The 12,083-nt window shown below is 45.3% G+C and overlaps 1 protein-coding gene across 1 annotated transcript; it reads right to left on the bottom strand.

Annotated features, from left to right (window-relative positions):
• Window positions 1–8,215: 8,215 nt before the first annotated feature.
• On the bottom strand, window positions 8,216–11,300 carry LOC146718140 (uncharacterized). Its single transcript, XM_085477455.1, has one exon. The coding sequence runs from the start codon at window positions 11,152–11,154 to the stop codon at window positions 8,632–8,634; it is 2,523 nt and encodes an 840-aa protein (XP_085333581.1). The 5' UTR covers window positions 11,155–11,300; the 3' UTR covers window positions 8,216–8,631.
• Between the last annotated feature and the right edge of the window lie 783 nt (window positions 11,301–12,083).

The raw sequence follows: 12,083 nt of genomic DNA, 5'->3' as shown, positions 1-12,083 counted from the left end.
TAGCTTGGGAGTCACCGCACCTAGTGCTCCGATTACCACGGGGACCACCGTTACCTTCACCCTCCACATCCTCTCGAGCTCTTCTCTGAGCCCTTGGTATTTTTCGAGCTTCTCGTGTTCCTTCTTCCTGATATTGCTGTCATTCGGAACCGCTACATCGATCACTACGGCCGTCTTCTTCTGTTTGTCTACCACCACTATGTCCGGTTGGTTAGCCACCACCATTTTGTCCGTCTGTATCTGGAAGTCCCACAGGATCTTAGCTCGGTCATTCTCCACCACCCTTGGGGGCATCTCCCATTTTGACCTCGGGACTTCTAAGTTATACTCGGCACAGATGTTCCTGTACACTATGCCGGCCACTTGGTTATGGCGTTCCATGTATGCCTTGCCTGCTAGCATCTTGCACCCTGCTGTTATGTGCTGGATTGTCTCTGGGGCATCTTTACACAGCCTGCACCTGGGGTCTTGCCTGGTGTGATAGACCCCAGCCTCTATGGATCTTGTGCTCAGAGCTTGTTCTTGTGCTGCCATGATTAGTGCCTCTGTGCTGTCTTTCAGTCCAGCTTTGTCCAGCCACTGGTAGGATTTCTGGATATCAGCCACCTCCTCTATCTGCCGGTGGTACATACCGTGCAGGGGCCTGTCCTTCCATGATGGTTCCTCGTCTCCCTCCTCTTTCTTGGGTTTCTGCTGCCTGAGGTATTCACTGAGCACTCGGTCAGTTGGGGCCATCTTCCCAATGTATTCTTGGATGTTCCTTGTCTCATCCTGGACTGTGGTGCTGACACTCACCAGTCCCCGGCCCCCTTCCTTCCGCTTAGCGTACAGCCTCAGGGTGCTGGACTTGGGGTGAAACCCTCCATGCATGGTAAGGAGCTTTTGTGTCTTTATGTCAGTGGCTTCTATCTCCTCCTTTGGCCAGCCTATTACCCCAGCAGGGTACCTGATCACGGGCAGGGCGTACGTGTTGATGGCCCGGATCTTGTTCTTACCATTCAGCTGACTCCTCAGGACTTGCCTGACCCTCTGCAGGTACTTGGTGGTTGCAGCTTTTCTAGCGGCCTCTTCATGGTTCCCATTCGCCTGCGGGATCCCCAAGTACTTGTAACTGTCCTCTATGTCTGCAATGTTGCCTTCTGGTAGTTCAATCCCCTTAGTTCTGACTACCTTCCCTCTCTTTGTTACCATCCGACTACACTTCTCCAGTCCGAACGACATTCCAATGTCATTGCTGTATAGCCTGGTAGTGTGGATCAGTGAATCGATGTCTCGTTCACTCTTGGCATACAGCTTGATGTCATCCATGTACAGGAGGTGGCTGACAACTGCTCCGTTCCGTAGTCGGTATCCGTAGCCAGTCTTGTTAATGATCTCACTGAGGGGGTTCAGGCCTATGCAGAACAGCAGTGGGGACAGAGCATCTCCTTGGTAGATCCCGCACTTGATGGTGACTTGTGCTATGGGCTTGGAGTTGGCCTCTAGTGTTGTACGCCACATCCCCATTGAGTTCCTGATGAAGGCTCTTAGGGTCCCATTGATCTTGTACAATTCTAGGCATTCCAGGATCCAGCTGTGGGGCATTGAGTCATAGGCCTTCTTGTAATCAATCCAGGCAGTGCACAGGTTGGTCAGTCTGGTCTTGCAGTCTCGGCTGATTGTTCTGTCTACCAGTAGCTGGTGTTTTGCGCCTCTGGTATTCTTGCCAATTCCTTTCTGTGTCCCGCTCATGTATTGACCCATGTGCCTGTTCATCTTAGCCGATATGATGCCTGACAGGAGCTTCCATGTAGTACTGAGGCAGGTTATTGGTCGGTAGTTGGAGGGGACCGGTCCCTTCTTGGGGTCCTTGGGGATCAGGACCGTCCGGCCTTCAGTTAGCCATTCCGGGTGTCTCTCGTTAACTAGCAGCTGGTTCATTTGTGCTGCCAGACGCTCGTGGAGTGCAGTCAGCTTCTTCAGCCAGTAGGCGTGAACCATGTCGGGCCCTGGTGCTGTCCAACTCTTCATACTGGAGACCCTTTCTTGGATATCTGCCACTGTGATGGTTACTGGACCCTGTTCGGGGAGGTCGCTGTGGTCTGCCCTCAGATCCTCTAGCCACTGAGCATTGCCGTTATGGGTTGCATCCTTCTCCGATATGCTCTTCCAGTATTGCTCCGTCTCCAGCCTTGGTGGTGCTGTTCTCTTATTGTTCCCTTGCCACTGAGAGTACACCTTTGCTGGTTCTGTGGAGAACAGCTGGTTTATTCTCCTGCCTTCTATCTCTCTGGTGTACCTCCTCAAGCGGCTGGCCAAGGCTGTGAGTCTTTGCTTGGCAGTTTCCAAGGCCTCAGGTATGGACAGCTTGCTGTATTTCTTAGGCACCTTATTTGTCGCACCTTTCTGCAACTCCGTTAGTTGGCTAACCTCCCTCCATGCTACTTTGATCTTGCCCTCTAGCCTCCTTCTCCATGGAGGGTACTGCCCCTTGTCGCTGTTCAACTTGTAGCCAAGCATCTCACTGATCACTGCTGCCGTATTGTAGATCAGCTTGTTAGTGTCGGTAATCGTGGTTGTAGGTATTGCCCGTAGTGCTGCATTAACATCATCATATATATATGATATACATATGATATATAGATGATATGATATCATATACATATATAACATCATCATATATATACAAATATACATATATATACTAGGGGTGCAACGATACACAAAATTCATGGTTCGGTTCGGTTCGATACTTTGGTGTCACGGTTCGATATTTTTTCGATACAAAAAATGTTCATGCCTTTTTAATTTGTCATTTATTAAAATTATAAATATATATTTTAACTCAAAAGTACAGTTTTTAAATTTAACCCTAACCCTTGTGCGTGTTTTTTATTTTGACAGCGAATGCGCACCTGCGGACCACTTATGTGCAGCCCTGGTTATTTAGCTCGTCATATTGCAGCCACAGAAATTATTTTGTCCATGAAACCATAAAGCTGCACTTTCTTTTTGCCTTATAGTCTGATTTGTCATAACTTCTCCGTTTTGTGGTAAGCTTTTCTTTGGCTGTCACTTCTTCACCCTGACCTGTCTTATTTGGCTCAGCAGAACTAAAATATATATCCTGCTGCTTTTACACACGCACTCACACACATAACGCTCAGCGATTCTCTGCGCGATCAACCTCTCACATGTTTAAGCTGCGGGAGATTTCACTTGTCATGTTTGCATAGTAAGCTAACGATTAATAAGACGATGTCAGAGGAATTGGTGCGCAAATTATCATCACTCACAGATCAGTGCTGTCGCTCTCTATACACAGTTCGCACGATTGCAAAGTGAAAGCAAAAAACAAGCGCAAATTCAAACGCGATTTCAATATGTCACATATTGACAATGGCTCACCGATGCCAATGACATAATTACCCAGCTACTTTTCTGAAAGAATGCAAAAGCATTGACATATATTTTTCCTACAATAGCCCGACGGGCAGGGCAGAGATAGATTTTGGTAGCCGACTGAAAAAATCGCTAGCTCCAGGACGTCGGGCTAGCGATGTTGCAAGCCCTGTATCTGATTGAGGAATCACTCATCTTTGGAAAAGAGAGTTTATTACAGAGAAATGTCTCTTTCCAAAATAAAAGCTATACTATCCGCTTCTTCTGGGCTATATTCTCAGCAGCATAAGGAGAATCATGTGCTAACAGCTGTCTAAATGACTCGGCTAAAGTTAGTAGCATGCTTGTTGTTTTGGTCTTTGCACTAGGATGATGTCGGCGTAAATGTACAGTCATATTCGTTGTGTTCCCACTAGTGCTTTCAGGTTAATCTCGTTGAAATGACGTTAACGCCACAACACGGCAAATCTCCGTTAACGAGCTACCGCCGATCGCCCCGTGCGTGGGGCTAGACGGCCAACACGTTAATGAGCTAACTGCGCTAACACACTAGCTCCCACCCATGTAATTGAGCATTGCATGGCACATCCAACATACTGTTTTACTTTAGTCCATGACTCGCTTACCTTCAGGGTCATACGTCACATGAAAACCAAAATAATTCCAAACGCCAGATCTGAATGAGGGTGGGGGAGGTCCATGTTGCAAGGAGAGCTTAACTTCTGTCTCGCTAGCTTGCCCTGCGCTCTTCCTTCTGACTATGCTGTCTGTGTTGAGCGCTCAGTGAATCTGCGTTTGACTACTCCGCCTAGGCTGCACTGTCGAGCGCAGATCCACTGAGCGCTCAACACAGAAAGCATAGTCAGAAGGAAAGTTGATAAAATAAATTACAAATGTTGTATTGTTCGATACATATGCGTACCGAACCGAAAGCACTGTATCGAACGGTTCAATATCGATACGAATATCGTTGCACCCCTAATATATACGTATATATATGTATATATATGTATATATACGTATATATACATATATATACGTATATATATATATATATATATATATATATACATATATACGTATACACATACATACATGGATGACATCAAGCTGTATGCCAAGAGTGAACGAGACATCGATTCACTGATCCACACTACCAGGCTATACAGCAATGACATTGGAATGTCGTTCGGACTGGAGAAGTGTAGTCGGATGGTAACAAAGAGAGGGAAGGTAGTCAGAACTGAGGGGATTGAACTACCAGAAGGCAACATTGCAGACATAGAGGACAGTTACAAGTACCTGGGGATCCCGCAGGCAAATGGGAACCATGAAGAGGCCGCTAGAAAGGCTGCAACCACCAAGTACCTGCAGAGGGTCAGGCAAGTCCTGAGGAGTCAGCTGAATGGTAAGAACAAGATCCGGGCCATCAACACATACGCCCTGCCCGTGATCAGGTACCCTGCTGGGGTAATAGGCTGGCCAAAGGAGGAGATAGAAGCCACTGACATAAAGACAAGAAAGCTCCTGACCATGCATGGAGGGTTTCACCCCAAGTCCAGCACCCTGAGGCTGTACGCTAAGCGGAAGGAAGGGGGCCGGGGACTGGTGAGTGTCAGCACCACAGTCCAGGATGAGACAAGGAACATCCAAGAATACATTGGGAAGATGGCCCCAACTGACCGAGTGCTCAGTGAATACCTCAGGCAGCAGAAACCCAAGAAAGAGGAGGGAGACGAGGAACCATCATGGAAGGACAGGCCCCTGCACGGTATGTACCACCGGCAGATAGAGGAGGTGGCTGATATCCAGAAATCCTACCAGTGGCTGGACAAAGCTGGACTGAAAGACAGCACAGAGGCACTAATCATGGCAGCACAAGAACAAGCTCTGAGTACAAGATCCATAGAGGCTGGGGTCTATCACACCAGGCAAGACCCCAGGTGCAGGCTGTGTAAAGATGCCCCAGAGACAATCCAGCACATAACAGCAGGGTGCAAGATGCTAGCAGGCAAGGCATACATGGAACGCCATAACCAAGTGGCCGGCATAGTGTACAGGAACATCTGTGCCGAGTATAACCTAGAAGTCCCGAGGTCAAAATGGGAGATGCCCCCAAGGGTGGTGGAGAATGACCGAGCTAAGATCCTGTGGGACTTCCAGATACAGACGGACAAAATGGTGGTGGCTAACCAACCGGACATAGTGGTGGTAGACAAACAGAAGAAGACGGCCGTAGTGATCGATGTAGCGGTTCCGAATGACAGCAATATCAGGAAGAAGGAACACGAGAAGCTCGAAAAATACCAAGGGCTCAGAGAAGAGCTCGAGAGGATGTGGAGGGTGAAGGTAACGGTGGTCCCCGTGGTAATCGGAGCACTAGGTGCGGTGACTCCCAAGATAGGCGAGTGGCTCCAGCAGATCCCGGGAACAACATCGGAGATCTCTGTCCAGAAGAGCGCAGTCCTGGGAACAGCTAAGATACTGCGCAGGACCCTCAAGCTCCCAGGCCTCTGGTAGAGGACCCGAGCTTGAAGGATAAACCGCCCGCAGGGGCGTGCTGGGTGTTTTTTATATATATATATATATATATATATATATATATATATATATATATATATATATATATATATATATATAAGAGAAAATAAAAGAGGGCTTGCACAATGTGCGATTTTTCAATGTGTCTTTTAGATCCATTTCTACAAGACTGCTCAAAGACGTCCTAGGCCAAACTCTAACCCTCCTTTTATCTCAAAAACTCTTGAAAGAGCATTTCTGTGGGTCTCCATGTTTGGAGACTGTCTGGGTATTTCTGTATGTGTGCATGAGGGTTGGAATGCATGATTGTGTGTGTTCCTGTTTGTCTATGTTTATGTGTTAGACATCTCAGGCCCCCCCTAAAGGGGGGGTCCTATTTCCCCCTACCCTGCCAGTGGCGGGTGCCCCCAACACACTCTATGTCTGGCTGCTGGGCGTCCACCTCCTCAACGAGGGTTCAGGTCTGGTTGGGATAGGATTGGAGCTGAGGCGAACCATTCCTTGAGGTGAGTGAATGCTGTTTGAGCAGACTGATCCCACTGAAAGGAAACCTTAAGAGACGTAAACGGGTTAGTGGTGAAGCAATCTTACTGACATCTCTCATGAAGTGACGGTAGAAGTTTGCGAAGCCAAGAAAATGCTGGCACTGGTGGAGGTCTGTGGGTTTGGGCCAATCTTCCATGGCCTTAACTTTGACTGGGTTGGGTCTCAGATTGCCCTGCTCAATGATGTAACCAAGAAAAGACACAGTTTGTACATGAAATTGACACTTTTCACCTTTCACAGAGTCTGATCTCTGGCAGCTGTTGGAGAACCTGTCTGAGGTGGCTTTTATGTTCAGAGACCAAACTGGAGAAAATCAGGATGCTGTCTAGGTAGACGAAATCAAAGCAATTGATGAAATTAATGAAATCTCACAGCAGCTTTTAAAGGCACACAATGGATCATTATCATCTATAGCAGCGGTCCCCAACCCCCGGGCTGGTACCGGTCCGTAAGTCGTTTGGTACCAGGCCGCGAGAGTTGAGGCTCAGGTGTGAAATGTATGGTTTTCCGGGTTTTTATCGGTTTTCAGCGTTATTTTGTTATCGTTTTTATCGTTAACTCGGTTTTTCTGGGTCTTTTCACGTGTGTTATGAATAAATCTTCTTTTTTTCGATACTGGTACTAGTTTTATTTTGTTGTATTTATCCGCGACACCTTAAAGGCCGGTCTGTGAAAATATTGTCGGGCATAAACCGGTCCGTGGTGAAAAAAAGGTTGGAGACCGCGGATCTGTAGGTATTGTGAAAAGGAGGAAATCCTCAGCGAACACGAAGCAACACAGCTAACACATTCACTGAAGGCTGCTGGTAATTACTCAACTCACCAGTGACTATAAATCACGTGTTCCAGTCAGTATAATCAGTCACATGATCATTGCACAACTTGACAAAGTTGGTTTGCGTTTCTCCCCTCCTGCCGTCTCTCAGAGCCAGGTTGCCGACCATCACCTTTGAGGCGGTGGCATATGCAGCGTCACGACCTCGAACCATTTGTCATTGGAAGAAAACAGGCAGAAACGAATGCAACATACAAATGTATTCACTGACAATTATCAAATCAACTGCTTTTACTTGAGGAATCCCACAGTAGAAGCTGTTAAATGTTGTTTGTCATTAGTTGTTGTTATGGATTAAACAGTGTTTGTTAATCTTGAAGTTGGCTTTTATTTGTAATTCAGGTCTCAATGTCTCTTTGTGTATACTTATATGCAGAAGTAACACAAAACAAAAAGTGGGAGCTGGCCTGACACCAGTAACTGACTTCCAGTGAAAGCTTTGGCTAATAATATTTTTTAGCGAACATTTTTCTTATAAAACAAAGGGAGGCCTAGCAAAAAAAGTTTGGGAACCACTGCTCTACAAGGTTGGCGAAATAAAAAAAAATGTGTTAACCCATGGACTAAAAAAATGATCAAAGTGGGCTAGGTGCTAATTTTCAGATGCCAGGTCTACATCTAGAATCAAAATGAGCGCATACATAAACAACCAAAGTGAAGCATTAAGACAAAACATAGCAACGTCAAACAGCGTCCACACATTTTGCCACAAATACATGCAAAACAACTAAATTGGGCCACAAAAGTGATGTAAATTGACCAAACTAAGACACGAATCAGACAAAAACAGATGCAGGATGATCACAAACAGACACGTCGGCTACAAACTGATGCAAAATTACTAAAATCACACGTGTAACACTTTCTACATATTTGACAACAGAAGAAAAACACAAACAAACTTGGAATGTATTTTTAATTTGGATTTTTTTTATTTCATGCCGAATTAGATATTTTAAAAATCAAGCCAAAGTCTCCTCCCTGTTTGTACTGTAAGGTCAAAGCCCTACTGTACTACAGAGAACCCCAACAATCAAATGATCCCCCTCTGAGCAAGCACGAGGCGACTGTGGGGAAGAAAAACTCCCTTTAACAGGAAGAAACTTCCAACGGAACCGGGCTCAGAAGGGACGGCCATCCGCTGCGACCGGTTGGGGGGATGGAAATCAAAAGGAGACGAGATGGCGTGAACTACAGTTCTAAAATTTGGATTTGAGGGCTGATCCCAAAATTTTATGGTGATGTTTTTAAAAAAAGGATTTGGTGCTAAAAGTCTGCTTCAAGATTTTAAAAGAAGCAGGGCAGTGGGAAAAGCCAAAATGGTCATTTTAATGATCTCTGGCTTTAGTGAACCACCTGAAGGGTTTTAGCAATGTTTTTCCCACCGCAGAAAAAAACCTGGATATTTTGGACGTCTTTGGGGGACCCGGGATGACTCCGAGAGTGATTTTTAGATGTCTAATCAGAGCCTCATCAAAAGATGAATCATTTGCCATCGAAGCCTTTAAGACATTGTCTGGGGAGCCAAACTCCTTGATGAGGCGTTTGGCTATTTTCTTGATGAACTTTGTCTTGTCATTTGTCAGACTTGTGGCAGACGCTGTGCTGCTGAGTTCAGGCTGCATTAGATTGCTCAGACGATTTATGACCATGTCTATTTCTTTTGTAGTAGTTGCGATCCGAGCAGCAAACTTTTGGGTCTCAGGTTTAGATTTATGGATGACTCTCATGATAAGGAGCAACGCAAGGTCATTGGAAATTTTCTCAACATCAGAAGATGAACCTGACACAGAATCCATCTCTGATATTTTGGAGGAATCTTTGAGAGAGTGTTTCAGGCTCAAGGCTCCAGATGATTTTTCTGGAGAAATGCTCCCAGGTTTTGGCATTCGAGGTGACTTGTCAGATGCCACAGAGCATTTTTCTGGAGAAATGCTCCCAGTTTTTGGCGTTCGAGGTGGTTTTTCAGATGCCACAGAGCATCTACCTGGAGAAATGCTCCCAGTTTTTGGCATTTGAGGTGGTTTTTCAGATGCCACAGAGCATCTACCTGGAGAAATGCTCCCAGTTTTTGGCGTTCGAGGTGGTTTTTCAGATGCCACAGAGCATTTTTCTGGAGAAATGCTCCCAGGTTTTGGTGTTGGAAGTGATGCATCAGATTCTTTTCCTCTGCCATCTGAAGCAGGGCTTTTTTCCTGTGTTGTGGTCTGTGTTCTTTTAATAAAGTTGTGGATGTCTTCCAGGGCCCCAGAAATCTTGTCCATTTGAACAATTTGATCTTTCTCTTCATTCTCCACCCAGAGTAAAAGCTTCTGCAAAAACCTTTCTACTGTGTCATCTATGAGGACATAGAGGACTTCAGATGAAATGCGACGCTTTGAGCCCTCTACTGATTGTGGCGTCCTGGAGATGACTGTATCTGAGAGGGACCTACCCATTAGAGGTATGGGGATTTGATAGCCTCGATCCACCGTAAGTAGATCAAACAGGTTTGCCACTAAGTCCTCCGTAAAATTCCTGATATGCCCACTATTTTTAAAGTCCCCCAAGGTCTTATCGATGAGGAAGAGTTCTTCTTTCTTTGTTAATTTGTCAAATAACTGATTAACGTCTGATCTAATGACGTTAAAGTCGACTGAAGAAGAACGTTTAATTGCGGTTCCCAGGCTTGCCGTATGTCGAGAAGGGGAGCGATGAGCCTCTGTACTCTGGGGAGCAGCCGTTTCAGGTACTGACCCTGGGAGAATGAAAACTATACTTTCATTGGAGGGCGCAGTTTCCTTCTTGGGGTGGCTGCAAATGTTTTGTAGACAAACAAAATGTTTCCTGTTTGCCTTTATTCTTTTTTTCAGCTCTGTTTTCATTTTTTCAAATTGTTTTTTTGCAAACATGGAAAAGTTGTGTTTGCGTGCTTTGAGCCTGGCGTGTGAGGTGGATGGCACACATTTGGAGAAGAAGTGTCTCACCTTGTGGATAATTAAGCCTGCATTAAAGGCAGGTTTGGGTAAGTTACATTTCTCACAGAGCTCTTCACTGCTTGAATCCATGTTATCAAGTATCTCACCTACGATGTCAGCTGCAACCATTTCTACTGGGGTTGGAGCCTGGATACTTTGTGTTTCTGCAGTGGGTTTTATTTTGCTTTGTGCTGTTACAGCTGATTCTTCTGGGAGCTCATCTTTATCTTTTCCTGTCATCTCTCCATCTGAGCTCCTTGTTGACAGAATAACAGAAATCTCTGCGATTGCTGATTGCACTGATATTTTTGAACCAGTACGTTCTGTACTGGAATGAGACCCATTTGTCCCACACTGGCAGCGCAGCTTACATGCTGCATACCTTTTCAGGCATGAGGCAGCGCAACAAACCATGCGGTGTAGTTTCTTAATACTACTAAATTTGCCGCTAACATAAACGGCAGGGTCTACTGGGAAATCGGGGCTTTTTTCAATCAGTGCAATGGTTGAGCTGACCTTTTCTGAGATCTCTTCCTCAACCATCAGCGTCAGCTTGTCAGCGCTCTTATCTTGCTGTTTTGAGACATTAAGAGCGCCGGCGATGGCAGCTGAGATCGAGTCTCCGAGGGACACCCTTATTTTCCCCTCATCCATAAGCTCTTCCCTTATCATGGGTTCCTGAATAACAGGAAGGGCTATTTCCAGGATGCTGGCAGAGGCGATCTGAATGATTTCAGAAATCATTTCAGCGAGCACGGCATGGACGCTGGAGTCGCATTTTCCATTTTCTATAATGCTCCACTGAACTTCAGAGAGCCTTTCAAGGCACCTGTTGATTGGCGGGATAATCTGGTCTGGTGTGACCACCATTGAATTTTCATTTAATGTTTCCATTGTTGTGTCACAAATTTGATTTTCTTCGTCTGAGCCTGTGAGAATTTTCTTGTATTACAGAGCGCCGACTGCTGAACGTTTTGCAAACAGATGAGCATCAGTTCTGATTTTTCTGTCTGAGAGCCGTTATTTATAGGCTCGGTTGTCTGTGACGTTACTGACAGGTCACAGCAAGCGCGAACCCCTTTGATCTGCCAGTGACGTCACAAGAAACCTCCCAGTAAACACCAGTATGTGGGCCCCACATGGGCTATGGGGGTTCCAAGTGGGGATGGGCTTACAATGGGCATCCAATCTGGGACCCACCTGGGTTAGCCAAGTAGGACCCACTTGAGCCAGCCCAGATGGGCTATATTCTATGGGCACCATATGGGTAACATATGGGAAGTTGCATGAACAGGCAACTGAGTTTAACGATCTTAGTTAAGTATAATTATTAGTCATGTGTAAGTATAAACATGAATTAAGATGAAATAACTGATAATAAATTATGCCAGAGGCAGCATATGTATATTTAATTAATAACAAAATATACATATAAAATATATTAATATAAGTGAAACACAAAGAACAGATGCGACTTAAAATTGTAAGACGCTTAATAAAATAAAACAAATGGTTTTACATTTGAGTGGGAAAAAAATTTCACTCCATGTAGGAGTGCTTTTCGAAATCTCGCGTTATTTCATGAAATATCACGAGGTTTTCTCAAACTCGTCCCCCCATTCTGGAACATTCTTCATTTCGCGCCCTTGGACAAAGCTGACAGTTAAGCTGGCAATTTTTGGATTAAGTTTATCTTTGAGCTATGTACGGTGGCCCCTAGAGACAAAGCATGTATAAACTCCAAAACACTTACAAATTCCAAATAGCACGCACAAACTCCTCAACACATACAAAATCCAAAACACATGCAAACTCCAAAACAC

The sequence above is a fragment of the Copadichromis virginalis genome, linkage group LG1, assembly GCF_057382275.1.
Source record: "Copadichromis virginalis isolate Kocher_CV1m ecotype Utaka linkage group LG1, C_Virginalis_male_GT1.1, whole genome shotgun sequence".
Lineage (NCBI taxonomy): Eukaryota > Metazoa > Chordata > Actinopteri > Cichliformes > Cichlidae > Copadichromis > Copadichromis virginalis.
This window is presented reverse-complemented; position numbering and strand designations above follow the sequence as displayed.

Excerpts from the sequence above, each read along its gene's own strand:
- LOC146718140 (XM_085477455.1), bottom strand. The coding sequence starts at position 11,154 with ATGGAAACATTAAATGAAAATTCAATGGTGGTCACACCAGACCAGATT.